Source organism: Tupaia chinensis, unplaced genomic scaffold (genome assembly GCF_000334495.1).
Source record: "Tupaia chinensis unplaced genomic scaffold, TupChi_1.0 Scaffold149922_1, whole genome shotgun sequence".
Taxonomy (NCBI): domain Eukaryota; kingdom Metazoa; phylum Chordata; class Mammalia; order Scandentia; family Tupaiidae; genus Tupaia; species Tupaia belangeri.
The window spans coordinates 230080-242675 of record NW_006209766.1 but is presented as its reverse complement, the minus strand read 5'-3'; the positions used below and the strand labels follow the sequence as shown (position 1 = coordinate 242675).

The following is a 12596-nucleotide window of genomic DNA, read 5'->3' as shown; positions in this document are numbered from 1 at the left end:
CCCAGCATGGGTGCCAAGAAGCTTTTTATAAGGTCTCAACACTTAAAAATAAGATTGAGAGCCAGCCAGCAATGGCTGATGAAGGCAGCTGGATCTCACATGGCCGACTGTATGGTTAGAGTTCTGGATCCAACAGTATGAAAAACAAGCTAGGAGTATACACATGTGTGCACAAAATCCCAAAAGGAGAGCAGGACCAAAAGGGATTGCAGTATGACCACCTCCCCCCCACTACACCCACCCACGTCTCTCTCCAGCAAACACCTGTGCCCTCTAGCAAAATAAAACAAATAAGGTTTAATAACTTGAATTAAAATAAGGTAAACGCATACATATTTGGACATTACATTTTAATTATATAAATAAAAGGAAATCCTCTACTTAAATAATAATTCATCTGGATCTTCTTGTACAATACAAAATTCTTCCAAAGGAGTCTGATGATTTTGAGGCCAGCAACTCTTCTCACATGTATAAACTAGAATTGTTCCAAATTCTACAGAAAGGCCTGAAAAAAAAAAAATTCAGGATAACAACAAAAAGAAAGTTGTAACGTTCACTTAAAACTCAAGTTTACTTGGTGGATACAGAACAAACTCTGGAACAAGACTGCCTGGGTTCAACTCCCATCTCCATCACCTCAGTAAATTTACCTTCAGTAGATTTACCTTCAGTAAATCACTTCACCTCTCTATGATGTATTAGTATTTTTTAAATAATTATTTATTTAATTTTGTTGACTATCCTTAAATTTAATCAGAGAGAGATAGCAGCCGGCCATATGGGAATACAACATCTTTAACCACCATGCCACCTGCTGGATCTCCCCCCCGTTTTTTAAAAAGAATTATTTTATTGGCGACCAGCAGTTAGCGTAATGGCTATGTCGCTGGACTCCCATGTAGTCAACCATGGTTCAAGTCCTGGACCCGGCAGCTTAAACTCACGCCAGGCGCGTGTGCGTGCATGCCCAAGATCCCAAGAGGAGAATGAAGGAGAAGGGATTGCGGCGTGGCCATCCCCCCTGGGGGGTGATTTCTCACTTTCTATCTCTCTGTCTCTCTCTGTCTTTCCGGTGAGCGCACCGCACCCTATAGCGAAAAAGCCTCTCCAAAAGAAAAAGAATTATTTTATTTAGCTTCTTAAAGTTATTTATTTACTTATTTTAATTTTACCAGATAGGAAAAGAGAGAGAGAGAGAGAGAGGGAGGGAGGGAGGGAGAGAGGGAGGGGAGTGAGAAAGCATAAGCATGCCGCCAGGTCCGGAACTTGAACCATGGTCGGCAATGTGGGAGTCCGGCGCCCTTTACCTCCACGCCACCTGCCAGCCCCACGTACTTATTTTTTTTTAAAGAATTATTTTATTTAATTAACTTACTTTCTTTCCTTCCATCCTTCCTTCCTTCATTTATTTTAATCTAACCAGAGAGGGACAGATATTTATTTATTTATTTATTTATTTATTTATTTATTTATTTAAATTTGACTAGAAAGGGACAGAATAAGAGAGAAGGAAAGTGAGAAAGGAAGCCATCAGATCTGGGACTTAAACCATGGTCGGCCATGTGAGAGTCTAGTGCCCTTAACCAACACCTGCTGGCTCCCCTAAAAGGTTTTTTTTAAAATAAAAAATTATATAATAGGGGCTGGCAGGTGATGTGGTGCCTAAAGGTGCTGAACTCCCACATGGTCAACCATGGCTCAATTCCCGGACCCGGTGGCTTGGCTTTTCACTTTTCCTCTCTCTTTGATCAAACTGGAAAATAATAATATAATAAATAAAGTTAAATAACATAATTCTTTTAAAAATGATATAATAATGTGATAAAATTTGTGTTTGGTAATTTACCAGAGGGCACATGCAGTTGCTGGAGAGACACAGAATGAAAGAGAGGGAAAGTGAGAAAGCACCCCTCACCCCTTCCGGCATGCTCACATCAGTCCCTTCTCTTCCATCTCTTCCTCCTTTCAGAATTTTGGGACTCACACACACACACACCTAGTGTGTTTCTCAAACCCAGGTTTAGGACTTGAGTTGTGTAGTCAGCCACGTGAGATGCAATTGCCATAACCAGCACACCACTGGCTGACTATGATCAAAATAGTTTTTTTTTTTTTTTGAGAGATTTTCACTGTAGGGCGCGTGTGCTCACCAGACAGACAGAGAGAGACATAGAGACAGAAAGCGAGAAATCACCCCCCAGGGGGGATGGTCACGCCGCAATCCCTTCTCCTCCATTCTCCTCTCGGGATCTTGGGCATGCACGCACACGCGCCCGGCGTGAGATTTAAGCCACCGGGTCCGAGACGTGAACCGCGGTCGACTACGTGGGAGTCCAGCGACATAGCCATTATGCTAACTGCTGGTTCCCTGATCAAAATAGTTTTAAAGACAGGAAAATGTTCAATCTTACATCGACAAAAAGTACATTAATGCTTGTGGTAGACTGGCTTTGTTGTAAACTTTTAAAAATAATTTTTAATTTCCCAAATTTACTGTAATATGTTTATATCTTACAAGTAAACAAAAAATAAACATAGTCTTTATTTTAAAATTATTGAAAAACACTTTCTTCAAATGCAAATTAATATAGGACTTCTTACCTAAATTAGCACTTCTGAGCATGCTAACCAGTGCTGGCATAAGCTGAAACTCAAATGTCCTGTGGCCTCCACAGTGATTGCAGGCTGGAAGCTCAGTGACTTCTGATGGAGGGCAGGTCAGAAAGAGAGGCTCTCCACTCCAGGAATACCTGAGGCGAAGAGACAAAGAACCCCGAATCAGCGCCACATAGAAGTCACATTCTAAGATCTAAGGCTATGCTCTACGGGCGTTCTCTTTCTCGCAGAGTACCAGCAGCTGAACAAGCAGCAATGCAAATCCCTCAGATGCCTAATACACTAACAGCAAGGCTGTAATGCATCATCGATGTTTGAAGTCTTGTCAAGGGTTCAGTTTCAATGAAGACACCAAAGCCAATGTTGGACTGAATTCAAAACCGCAACAAAGTTCAGTCTCAGTTCAACTATAGATTAAATGGATTCAGGCCTCTATGCTACTGGCCTTACTAGAAGATAGGGCATGTCCTTCTAGGAAGTGTTCATATCTGTATCTACTGTTCTTTAACAGTTTCTCATGAACAGTGAAAATATTTACTAAAATATATAAAGGTAGGAAGAAGGACCAGCAGTTAGAGTAATGGCTATGTCGCTGGACTCCCATGTAGTTGACCGTGGTTCGAGCCCTGGACCTGGCGGCGTAACTCATGCCGGGCACATGTGCGTGCGTGCCCAAGATCCCGAGAGGAGAATGGAGAAGGGATTGCGGTGTGGCCATCCCCCCAGGGTGTGATTTCTTGCTTTCTGTCTCTGTCTTTCTGGCGAGTGCACACACCCTATAGCAAAAAACCTCTCAAAAAAAAAAAAAAAAAAAAAAAGGTAGGCAGATAAACTCATAAAAATTTTATTAAAATCATGTATGTGTATTATGTATTTATTATGATTATTTTTACATTTTGACCAGCAAGAGAGACAGAAAGAAAGGGAAAGTGAGAAAACAAACCACAAGGTCTGGGACTCAAACCATAGCCAGCCCTCTGGAAGTCTAGTGCCTTCACCATGATGCCACCTGCCAGCCTCATACATGTACTTTTTTTTTCCCTCTGTTTTTATCTATACAGAATCCTAACTGCTTCAGCAGTAGGAGTGGAAAAGGTTCCTTTTACAATCCAGGGGCCTCCATGTGTCGGTCTGTTGTTACCAAACACACAGGCAAGTGGCATCATGGATTTGGTTAACTAATGGCGATGTTCAGTCTCTCTCTGCTAAAGCAACAAGGTGAGCACCAATCTCTGCTTCTGTAAGAATTCTGAATTTAAGATTTTCAACTGTAACTGCTCTAACTTCTATTTCTGAAGGTTTGAAATAATAGAACAGCAGACAGGTATGGAGTTGCAGTTTCCACCGTCTATTCAAATGTTCAGTCAAATTCCTTCCTCACTTTATTTGCAAGCAAGCTGGTTGACTCAGTTTAACTCTTGTTGCAGTGGCTTTAAACCCACAGTAGTAACCTACAGGATCACGCTTGCACAGCTGAGGGCCTTATTCTTCATCAATACCAATTAAAATCATACAACCACCACGAGGACTCATTTCAGCATTCTGCGTGTAGACCTGAGGAATATCAGCAATTCTTTTACACAGCATGTCCACAGGAATCGCACAGCCATAGCTGTATTTCCAATGAGCTGCCTCATAGCGTGCCCTCTGTGCCTGGGATCAACTATCAGCTGTCATTCCTGTCATCACACAGCCACTGTTTTCAGTTATTCTGAATAAGTGAGTCACTCTGCTGGAATCCAATAATTTGTCAGGAACTTCTGACTGACGATTACTGCACACAGCCTTTCCCTCTGACAGCTTCTGATGTAAGGCCACCCTGGTTAATAGCCTTGAAAGCATATTCTACTAGGTAGAGCCAGCCCTCACGTTAAAAAAAAAAAAAGGTAAAATGGCAGTCAAAACCAGCACTGGAACCATGGAACATTTGGTGCATCCACTACTTCAAGTATAATCTCCCATACATGTCTATTTTTAATCTCTTACTAGAATGTAAAATCTGTGAGACTATGGACTTTATCTGTGTCATTTCTTGCTGTACCTGTAGTACCTATATAGTTCACCTATAAAGTACTGATTCCCGACCAGCAGGTGGCACAGTGGCTAGGGCAGCTGAATTTAACATAGCCAACTGTGCAGTTTGGGTCCTGGAATTGGTAGCTTGAAAAACATGCCAGGCATGTGTGTGAATATGCTCAAAATCCCAAGAAGAGAATGGAGGAGAAGGGACTGTGGCACAGCCATCCCCCCTGGGGGGGGGGGTGATTTCTTACTTTTTCTCTTTGTCCCTCTCTGGTGACAGCATGTGCACCACAGCAAAATCTAAAAAAAAAGAGTATACTGGATCCTGAGATGGATACTGTACTTCTGCTGTCAACTACTGGTTTCCTTGACCAAAAATGAAGATTTTCTGCTGAGACTTCCCCCTCCAGACTCATTTCTAGTGGGTAGGGATAGCTCTGGGTCTCTTTCTCTCCATTTCTGTCTGTTCTCTGTCTCGCTGCTGTGTCTCCCTGTGACTTTTTTTTTTTTTTAAGGTAAAGTATTCTCTGGCCTCTCAAGCCTCTCCTTTATTGTGTTAATTGGTGCCTTACTTCACTTCATTTAGAAAAGGTACAACCCAACCCAGGCCTATCCTGAGGTGGATACCATACTTCAGCTGCGAAACACTGGTTGTCGTGCAGTTTTCATTTTCGCTTTCTAAAATTATAATCTCATGGGGACCAGTAGTTAGCATAATGGCTATGTCGCTGGACTCCCATGTAGTCAACTGCAGTTCAAGTTTCGGACCTGGTGGCTTAAACTCACGCTGGGCGCGTGTGCATGCATGCCTAAGATCCCAAGAGGAGAAGGGATTGCAGCATGGCCATCCCCCCAGGGGTGTGATTTCTCACTTTTTGTCTCTCTATCTCTTTCTGGAGAGTGCACACGCCCTATAGCGAAAACCTCTCAAAAAAAATTATAATCTTATTTTTTTATCCTCTTTTTCCTTTTTCAGTTTATTTATTTTTCTTCTTTCCTCTTAATTCTTTTCCTTTTTTCTTTATCTTTATTCATTTTCTGATCAGTCTCTACACACTAAGTGTCTAGACAGGGCCAAGTGAACAGTTTCCAATCATCTGGATATGATTAGGGTCAGAATATTCCTTGCTTCACCTTGAAAGTGATGCACAAAGAGTCAGAACAGTAGAAAGATCACAGATCACCTCCGCCTGCTCGCCTCTGAATGCTCAGACTGAACTTCAAGAATTAGGAAGAAACGCACCATCCTTTAGATGACTAGGAAGGATCACCGCGGGATCACAAGAAACATAGGAAAGCAAGACAATACCTCTCCTCCAAGGAAAAGAATAACACCTCTTCATCCTCAGACAGTACAATGAAACTCATGGAAATGTGATAAGGATTTTAGAATATTCATAGTGACAAAACTAACAGAGATGGAAGAGAAGAGAAAGAGGCAACTGCAGAAGAGGCAGGAGAAAGGAGCTGAAAAGTTCCAGGAGGTGAGGAAATTCTTGCAAGATCTAAAAGAAGAAATACACACTCTGAAAAAGAATCAAATGAACCTGTTAGAGATGAAAGCTATAATACAGGAAGTCAAAATCTCCCTTGAAAGTATTAAAAGCAGACTAGATCATACAGAAAATTGAATCTCAAATGTAGAAGATAGAATCACTGGCCTAGAAAAATCCACCACGAAGACTAAGAAAATGACCCAAAAAAACGAGAATAATATACGAGAAATACTAGATACCATCAAACGTTCAAACATCCGGATAATTGATATCTCAGAAGGCAAAGAGACTCATAAGGGCATTGATAATCTATTCCATGAAATCCTGCAAATAAACTTTCCAAACCTAAAGAGGTACTCAAAAATCCAGACCCAAGAAATACAAATGACCCCAAGTAGAATCAACCCAAGAAGATCTTCTCCAAGACATATTATAGCCAGATTGACCAAAACCACAAAGACAAGATACTAAGATTGGCGAGAGGAAAACGGCAAGTTACCTACAAAGGGGGTATCCCATCAGGCTAATAGCAGACCTCTCATCAGAAACAATGAGAGTGAGGAAAGAATGAGAAAATATACTCAAAGTTTTAAGGGAAAAACAATTCCAACCAAGAATACCTGTACCCAGCAAGATTATCCTTCATATGGGAAGAAAAGATAAGAATATTCTCAGATAAACAAAACTTGAGAAAGAATTTACCAGCACCAGACCAGATCTCCAAGAAGTTCTCAAGGGAGTGCTATACCAGGAAAATTCAATACAGACACATGGAAATAAGAATTCAAAAACCAAGAAAATGGCCAACTTAATCACAGAGATTAAGAGATTCAACATCTGGAGTTGAGTATTATATCCCAGAATTTAAACAGGAAGATTGGACTACAGCAGAAGATAGATAAAGTACATGAGACTGAACTAGTGAAATAGCATTTTATGGCTTTTGACTAAAACATTGCTGATTTTCTTCTAGGCTTTGTTTTCCAGTTTTAAGGATTTTTGTCCTGTCCAGAGTTGCTGGTAGGTTCATGTACCTATTATTTGAACAGAATCCTAACAGAATGGAGGAGAAGAGATTACAGCATGGCCACCCCCTCTGGGGGGTGATTTCTCACTTTCTGTCTCTTTGTCTCTGTCTTTCTGGTGAGCACACATGCCCTATAGCAAAACCTCTCCGGAAAAAAAAATTATAACTGCATATACCCTTTGGCCTAAGTATATACCATTTCAGGGAATGTATCCCACAGATACATTGTACATATCCCTTATACCTATGCAAAATGATACAGGTGCAAGATTGTTCACTGGCAGTATCTGTAACAGCAAAAGTTTGGAAACAACATTAACCATGTATCCAAAGGGAAAACCTATGGGGCCAGCAGGTGGAGTGGTGGTTAAGTGCTGAACTCCCACATGGTCAACAACCATGGTTCCAGCCCCCGACCTGAGAGTGTGCTTTCTCTTTCTTGCTGGTAAATAGCAAGTTAAATAAATACATTTTTAAAATTAGTACTTTTAAAATTATTTTATTTTATTTAATTAATTTATTTATTCATTCATTTATTTCAATTTGACCAGAGAGGGAGAGAGTGAGAGAGTGAGAGAGTGGGAGGGGGGGAGCCGCCAGGTCTGGGACTTGAGGACTTGAACCGCAGTCAGCCATGTGGGAATCCAGCACCCTTAACCACCACACCACTGCCAGCCCCCCAAATTAGTAGTTTTTTAGAAAGGGAAAAACATAAGAAACTATAGAACTATAAAGGTTTGTCTGTCTTGCTTTTTTTTAAAAGTGAGATTTTTTGCTGCAGGGTACTTGCGCTTGTCAGAGAGACAGAAAGTGAGAAACCACCCCCCAGGAAGGATGGCCACATCGCAATCCCTTCTACCCTCCATTCACCTCTCAGGATCTTGGGCATGCTTGTACATGTGCCCAGCGTGAGTTTTAAGCCACTGAGTCTAGGACTCAAACCGTGGTCAACAACTTGGGAGTACAGTGACATAACCATTACACCATCTGCTGGTCTGCATTTTTTTTTTTTTTAAAGTTCACACTGAAAAGATATACAGTGTGGAATTAAAAGGATAGACAATATTATTTAGAATATACCCTTTTTGTGGCCAGCAGGTGGCGTGACAGTTGGGGCACTGAACTCCCACATGATCAACAAGATCTGAATCCCATACCTACTGGCTTGCTTTCTCACTTTCCCTCTTGCCCTCTCTCTCTGTCTCTGATGAGTGCACGTGCCCTATAGCAAATTAAAAAATATATATATGTATATAAAGTTTAATGAATAATCCTTTAAAACAAACAAAAAGAATGTGTCCTTTTGTGCAAAACAAAAAGGGGAAGTAAGTAACACGTAAGCATTTTAGTTTGCACATGTGCAAAAAAAAAAAAAACTCTGGAAGGACAGAGGGTTAGGAAACTAACAGTGGTTACCTGAATCTATTAGGAATGGTTAGAAAGGAATTACTTGGGACCAGCAGTTAGCGTAATGACTGTGTTGCTGGACACCCATGCAGCCGACCACAGTTCAAGTCCTGGACCCGGTGGCTTAAACTAATGCCGAGCATGTGTGTGTGTGTGTGTGTGTGTGTGCATGCCCAAGATCCCGAGAGGAGATTGGAGAAGAAGGGATTGCGGTGAGACAAACCCCCCTTGGGGGTGCTTTCTCGCTTTCTGTCTCTCTGTCTCTCTCTGTCTCCTGGAGAGTGTACGTGCCCTATAGCAAAAACCTCTCCAAAAAAAAAAAGAGAAAGGAATTACTTCACTGAATTGATATTTATATATACATGAATATGCATATATTTCCACATTTTTGAGACTTATGAAGGTACTACCTATTGAAAATTTCTGTTATGGGACCAGCAGATGGCATAATGATTACACTGCTGGACTCCCACGTGGCAGGTCACAGTTCATGTCCAGGACCCGGCAGCTTAAAACTCACATTAGGTGTGCATGCTAAAAAATCCCTAGAGGTTGGGACCAGCAGTTGGCCTAATGGTTATGTCACTGGACTCCCGCGTAGTTGACCATGGTTGGAGTCCCAGACCTGGTGGCTTACACTCATGCTGGACGGATGTGCGTGCATGCATGCCCAAGATCCCAAGAGGAGAATGGAGAAGGGACTGCGGCGTGGCCATCCCCCCAGGGGGTGATTTCTCGCTTTCTGTCTCTCTTTCTCTCTCTTTCTGGCGATCACACGTGCCCTATAGCAAAAATCTCTCAAAGAAAAAACAAGAAATCCCAAGAGGTGAATGAAGAAGTGATTGTGGCATGACTATCCCCTTGGGGGGTGATGTCTCACTTTCTGTCTCTGTCTCTCCAGCAAGCATACATGCCCTTATCAAAAATCTCTAAAATAAAAAAAGAAAACAAAACTTAATAGGGAAAGCAAGTGGCGTGGTGGTTAAGGGCGCTGGACTCCCACAAGGCTGACTGTGGTTCAAGTTCTGGACCTGGTAGCTTGCTTTCTCACTTTCTCTCTCTGTCACTTTCTGGTCAAATTAAAATAAATAAAGTTTTAAAAAAATTGCTAGCAGGCATGTGTGCTCACTGGAAACACACACACACACACACACACACACAGAGGGAGAGGGAGAGGGAGAGAGAGAGAGGCCCAAATGGGGATGGCCACCGTGCAATCCCTTCTTATATTTCTCCTACCAATATTTTGGGCATAGATACACATGCACCTGGTGTTTTTTTGTTTTTTGTTTTTTTTTCCAAACCATTAGGTACAAGACTCAAACTGAGCAGTTGGCCATAAGGGATCCAGCGACTTTAACCTTTACATCACTGGCTGGCCCTGGAAGAACGTCAATAATACAGGATATAGCCAATCAATGATGCAGTGGTAGCACAATACTCTGCAATACTGAGACCACATGGGAGGGTCCCTAGTTTGTGCTCCGAGGTCTTCCTGTCCAAGATGAGCACATACACCTGCCTGTGATTCTAGCTGACTGAGGATGGAGATGAAGGATGGGTGTGTGTTTCTCTTTCTCTCTGTTTCTCAGGGAAGAACTAAATAAATAAACTTTAATAATACAAGATAACCCTCAATAGCAGTAAATGAGTAAAAGAGAAAAGTTACATTTTATGAACTCAATTATGTTTTTAAAAAATACAGAATAACTACATATCTACATGAATCCAAATGTATAAAGAAATAAGTGAAAGTAAAGACCAGTCAGTGGGTGGTGGTTAAGACCCACATACCATAGGACATGTCCAAGTCCTGGATCCCAGTGATTCAAAAAACTTGCCAGACATGTATGTGCACATGCCCAAAATCCTGAGAGGAGAGATGGAGAAGAAGGAACTGTGGCATGACCATGACCCATGAGACGGTGCTTTCTGACTTTCTCTCTCTCCTTCCCTTTTTCTCTGTCTCTATCTGGTGATCGCACATACCCTCTGGCAAAAATTACATAGTAAGTAAATAAGTGAAGGTAATAAACTAACATTGTAGCAGCAATTCTCTCTTGGTTTGGGAGATACTGTGGATTTTAGTTTTTTCATTGCATTTTCTTGTGTGTGTGTTTTTCTTAAACACGTGTTACTTTTTTTTAAAAGACTTAATTTTATTCATTATTATTTCTTTAATTTGCTGTATGCCAGGTGTGCTCACCAAAGAGAAAGTGAGAGAAAGTAAGAAAGCAAGCCCCAGGTGCAGGACTGAAACTGGTTGGCCATCTGGGAGTCCAGCACCTTAACCACCATGCCACCTGCTGGCCCCCTCGTATTACTTCTACAGTCAAGAAAAACAATAAAAGAAAACATGCCTCCTTTACCTCAAAATCTGCTCCTGACAAGCAGCAATTCTCTTCATAAATTTGTAAAATATTTGATCTCCACTTTTAATTACGGTCTTCTCATATTTTTCATCACCATCACTAGAACAATGAAAACAAGGAGAAAAACTTGAGTATCTAAATCTAGTACATTATAGTATTTATTTATTTCTAAATAATTATTTAATTTTTTTTCTAGTTTGCTAAAGGGCAAGCACGCTCACCAGAGAGAGAGAAAGAGAGAGAGGCACATATACTTGGTAGAGAGAGACAAGGAAATTGAGAAAGCACTTCTATGTGGCTTGGTCATGCCACAATCCCTTCTCCATTTCTCCCTCTCTTTGGGATTTTGGGCACACACACACACACACACACACACACACACACTTGGTGTGTTTCTCAGGCCACCAGGTTCAGGACTCTAACTGGTCAGCCATGTGGGATCCAGCTCACTTAAGTACCAGGGCAAGGGTTGGCCTGATTTTAAATTGCAAATAATTGGGGCCAGTAGGTGGCTTATAAGGCATTAGACTTCCATGTCCAATGCCTCAATGGTGATTTGAGTTCTATACCTGGGAACTTGAAACTCAAGCCAGGCACATGTGCGAACACATCCAAAATTCCAAGAGGAGAATGAAGGGGAAGGGACTGTGATGTGGCTATCTTCCCTGGGGGGTTATTTCTCACTGTCTCCCTTTCTCCTGTGTGTACATGTGCTCAATAGCAAAAAATCTTTGAAAAAATAAAGTGTAAATCATTACTCCAGTTTTGAAAATACAGTCTAGGAGAAGGGTGGTGTAGGGGGCTACAGATATGTTATAAGCTGTTTAGCATGTTTGATATTTAAAGTGTGTGCACACATTACTTCAGTAAATTTTTTTAATAATTATTTTATTTAACTTTATTATTATAATTTTCCAATTTGATCAGTCAGAGAGAATGAGAGAAAGAAAGAGTGAGAAAGCAAGCCACTGGTCCAGAACTTGAACCATGGTCAGCCATGTGGGAGTGTCCAGCGCCTCAGCCACCATGCCACCTGCTGGTCCCAAATATTTTTTTTTAGAGCAATTTTTGCCATAGGGCATATGAGCTTGCCAGAGATAGAAACGTGTCTGGCCATGTGGGAGTCTAACGCCTTAACCACCATGCCACCTACTGGCCCCCTTGTTTCTTTCTCCCCCTAAAGTTTATGTATTTCTTGAAAGACCAGCATCTTCTTGAGAAGATTCTTGTTATGCTCTGAACTTCCCCCATCACCTGCTGGCCAAGATTTAGGCACACGTGCATCTGGCATATTCAGGTCAATCCAAGATCCAAACCTTGACCTCCTGTGTGCCCCCAGTATCAAGTACTGGCACCCTATTGCCTGCAACACCACAGGGCCATTCTTACTCATTAATGTTTGGGCTTTCAAGATCTAGTCCCTTACTCGACTCTAAAATCATGTGAAGAAATACAAAACATGTGTATCACTATCATTCCTATTCCACAGGTGAGAAGTGAGGATCTGAAAGGGTCTTTCAGGTCCTGGGCCAGTTCTGGAGCTATAGACAAGAGTCAATTTAAAAATGGCATTTTGAGGGGCCATCAAAGGGCATAGCAGGGGAACCAGCAGTTAGCGTAATGGCTACGTCGCTGGACTCCCACGTAGTCGAC

At 41.6% G+C, this 12596-nt stretch overlaps 1 protein-coding gene and 1 pseudogene across 1 annotated transcript in view; both read right to left on the bottom strand.

The window, feature by feature from the left end:
- Window positions 1–341: 341 nt before the first annotated feature.
- PDCD2L (programmed cell death 2 like) overlaps window positions 342–12596 on the bottom strand; it is a 20006-nt gene continuing 7751 nt past the window's right edge. Inside the window, exons 6-8 of the mRNA XM_006171691.2 lie at window positions 10941–11042; window positions 2605–2753; window positions 342–508 (exon numbers count right to left, since the gene is read on the bottom strand). Of these exons, the coding sequence (XP_006171753.1) occupies window positions 378–508; window positions 2605–2753; window positions 10941–11042 (382 nt within the window). The 3' untranslated portion in view covers window positions 342–377. The remainder of the gene's footprint in view (window positions 509–2604; window positions 2754–10940; window positions 11043–12596) is intronic.
- LOC102501161 (proteasome subunit alpha type-6 pseudogene) lies at window positions 3641–4546 on the bottom strand (annotated as a pseudogene).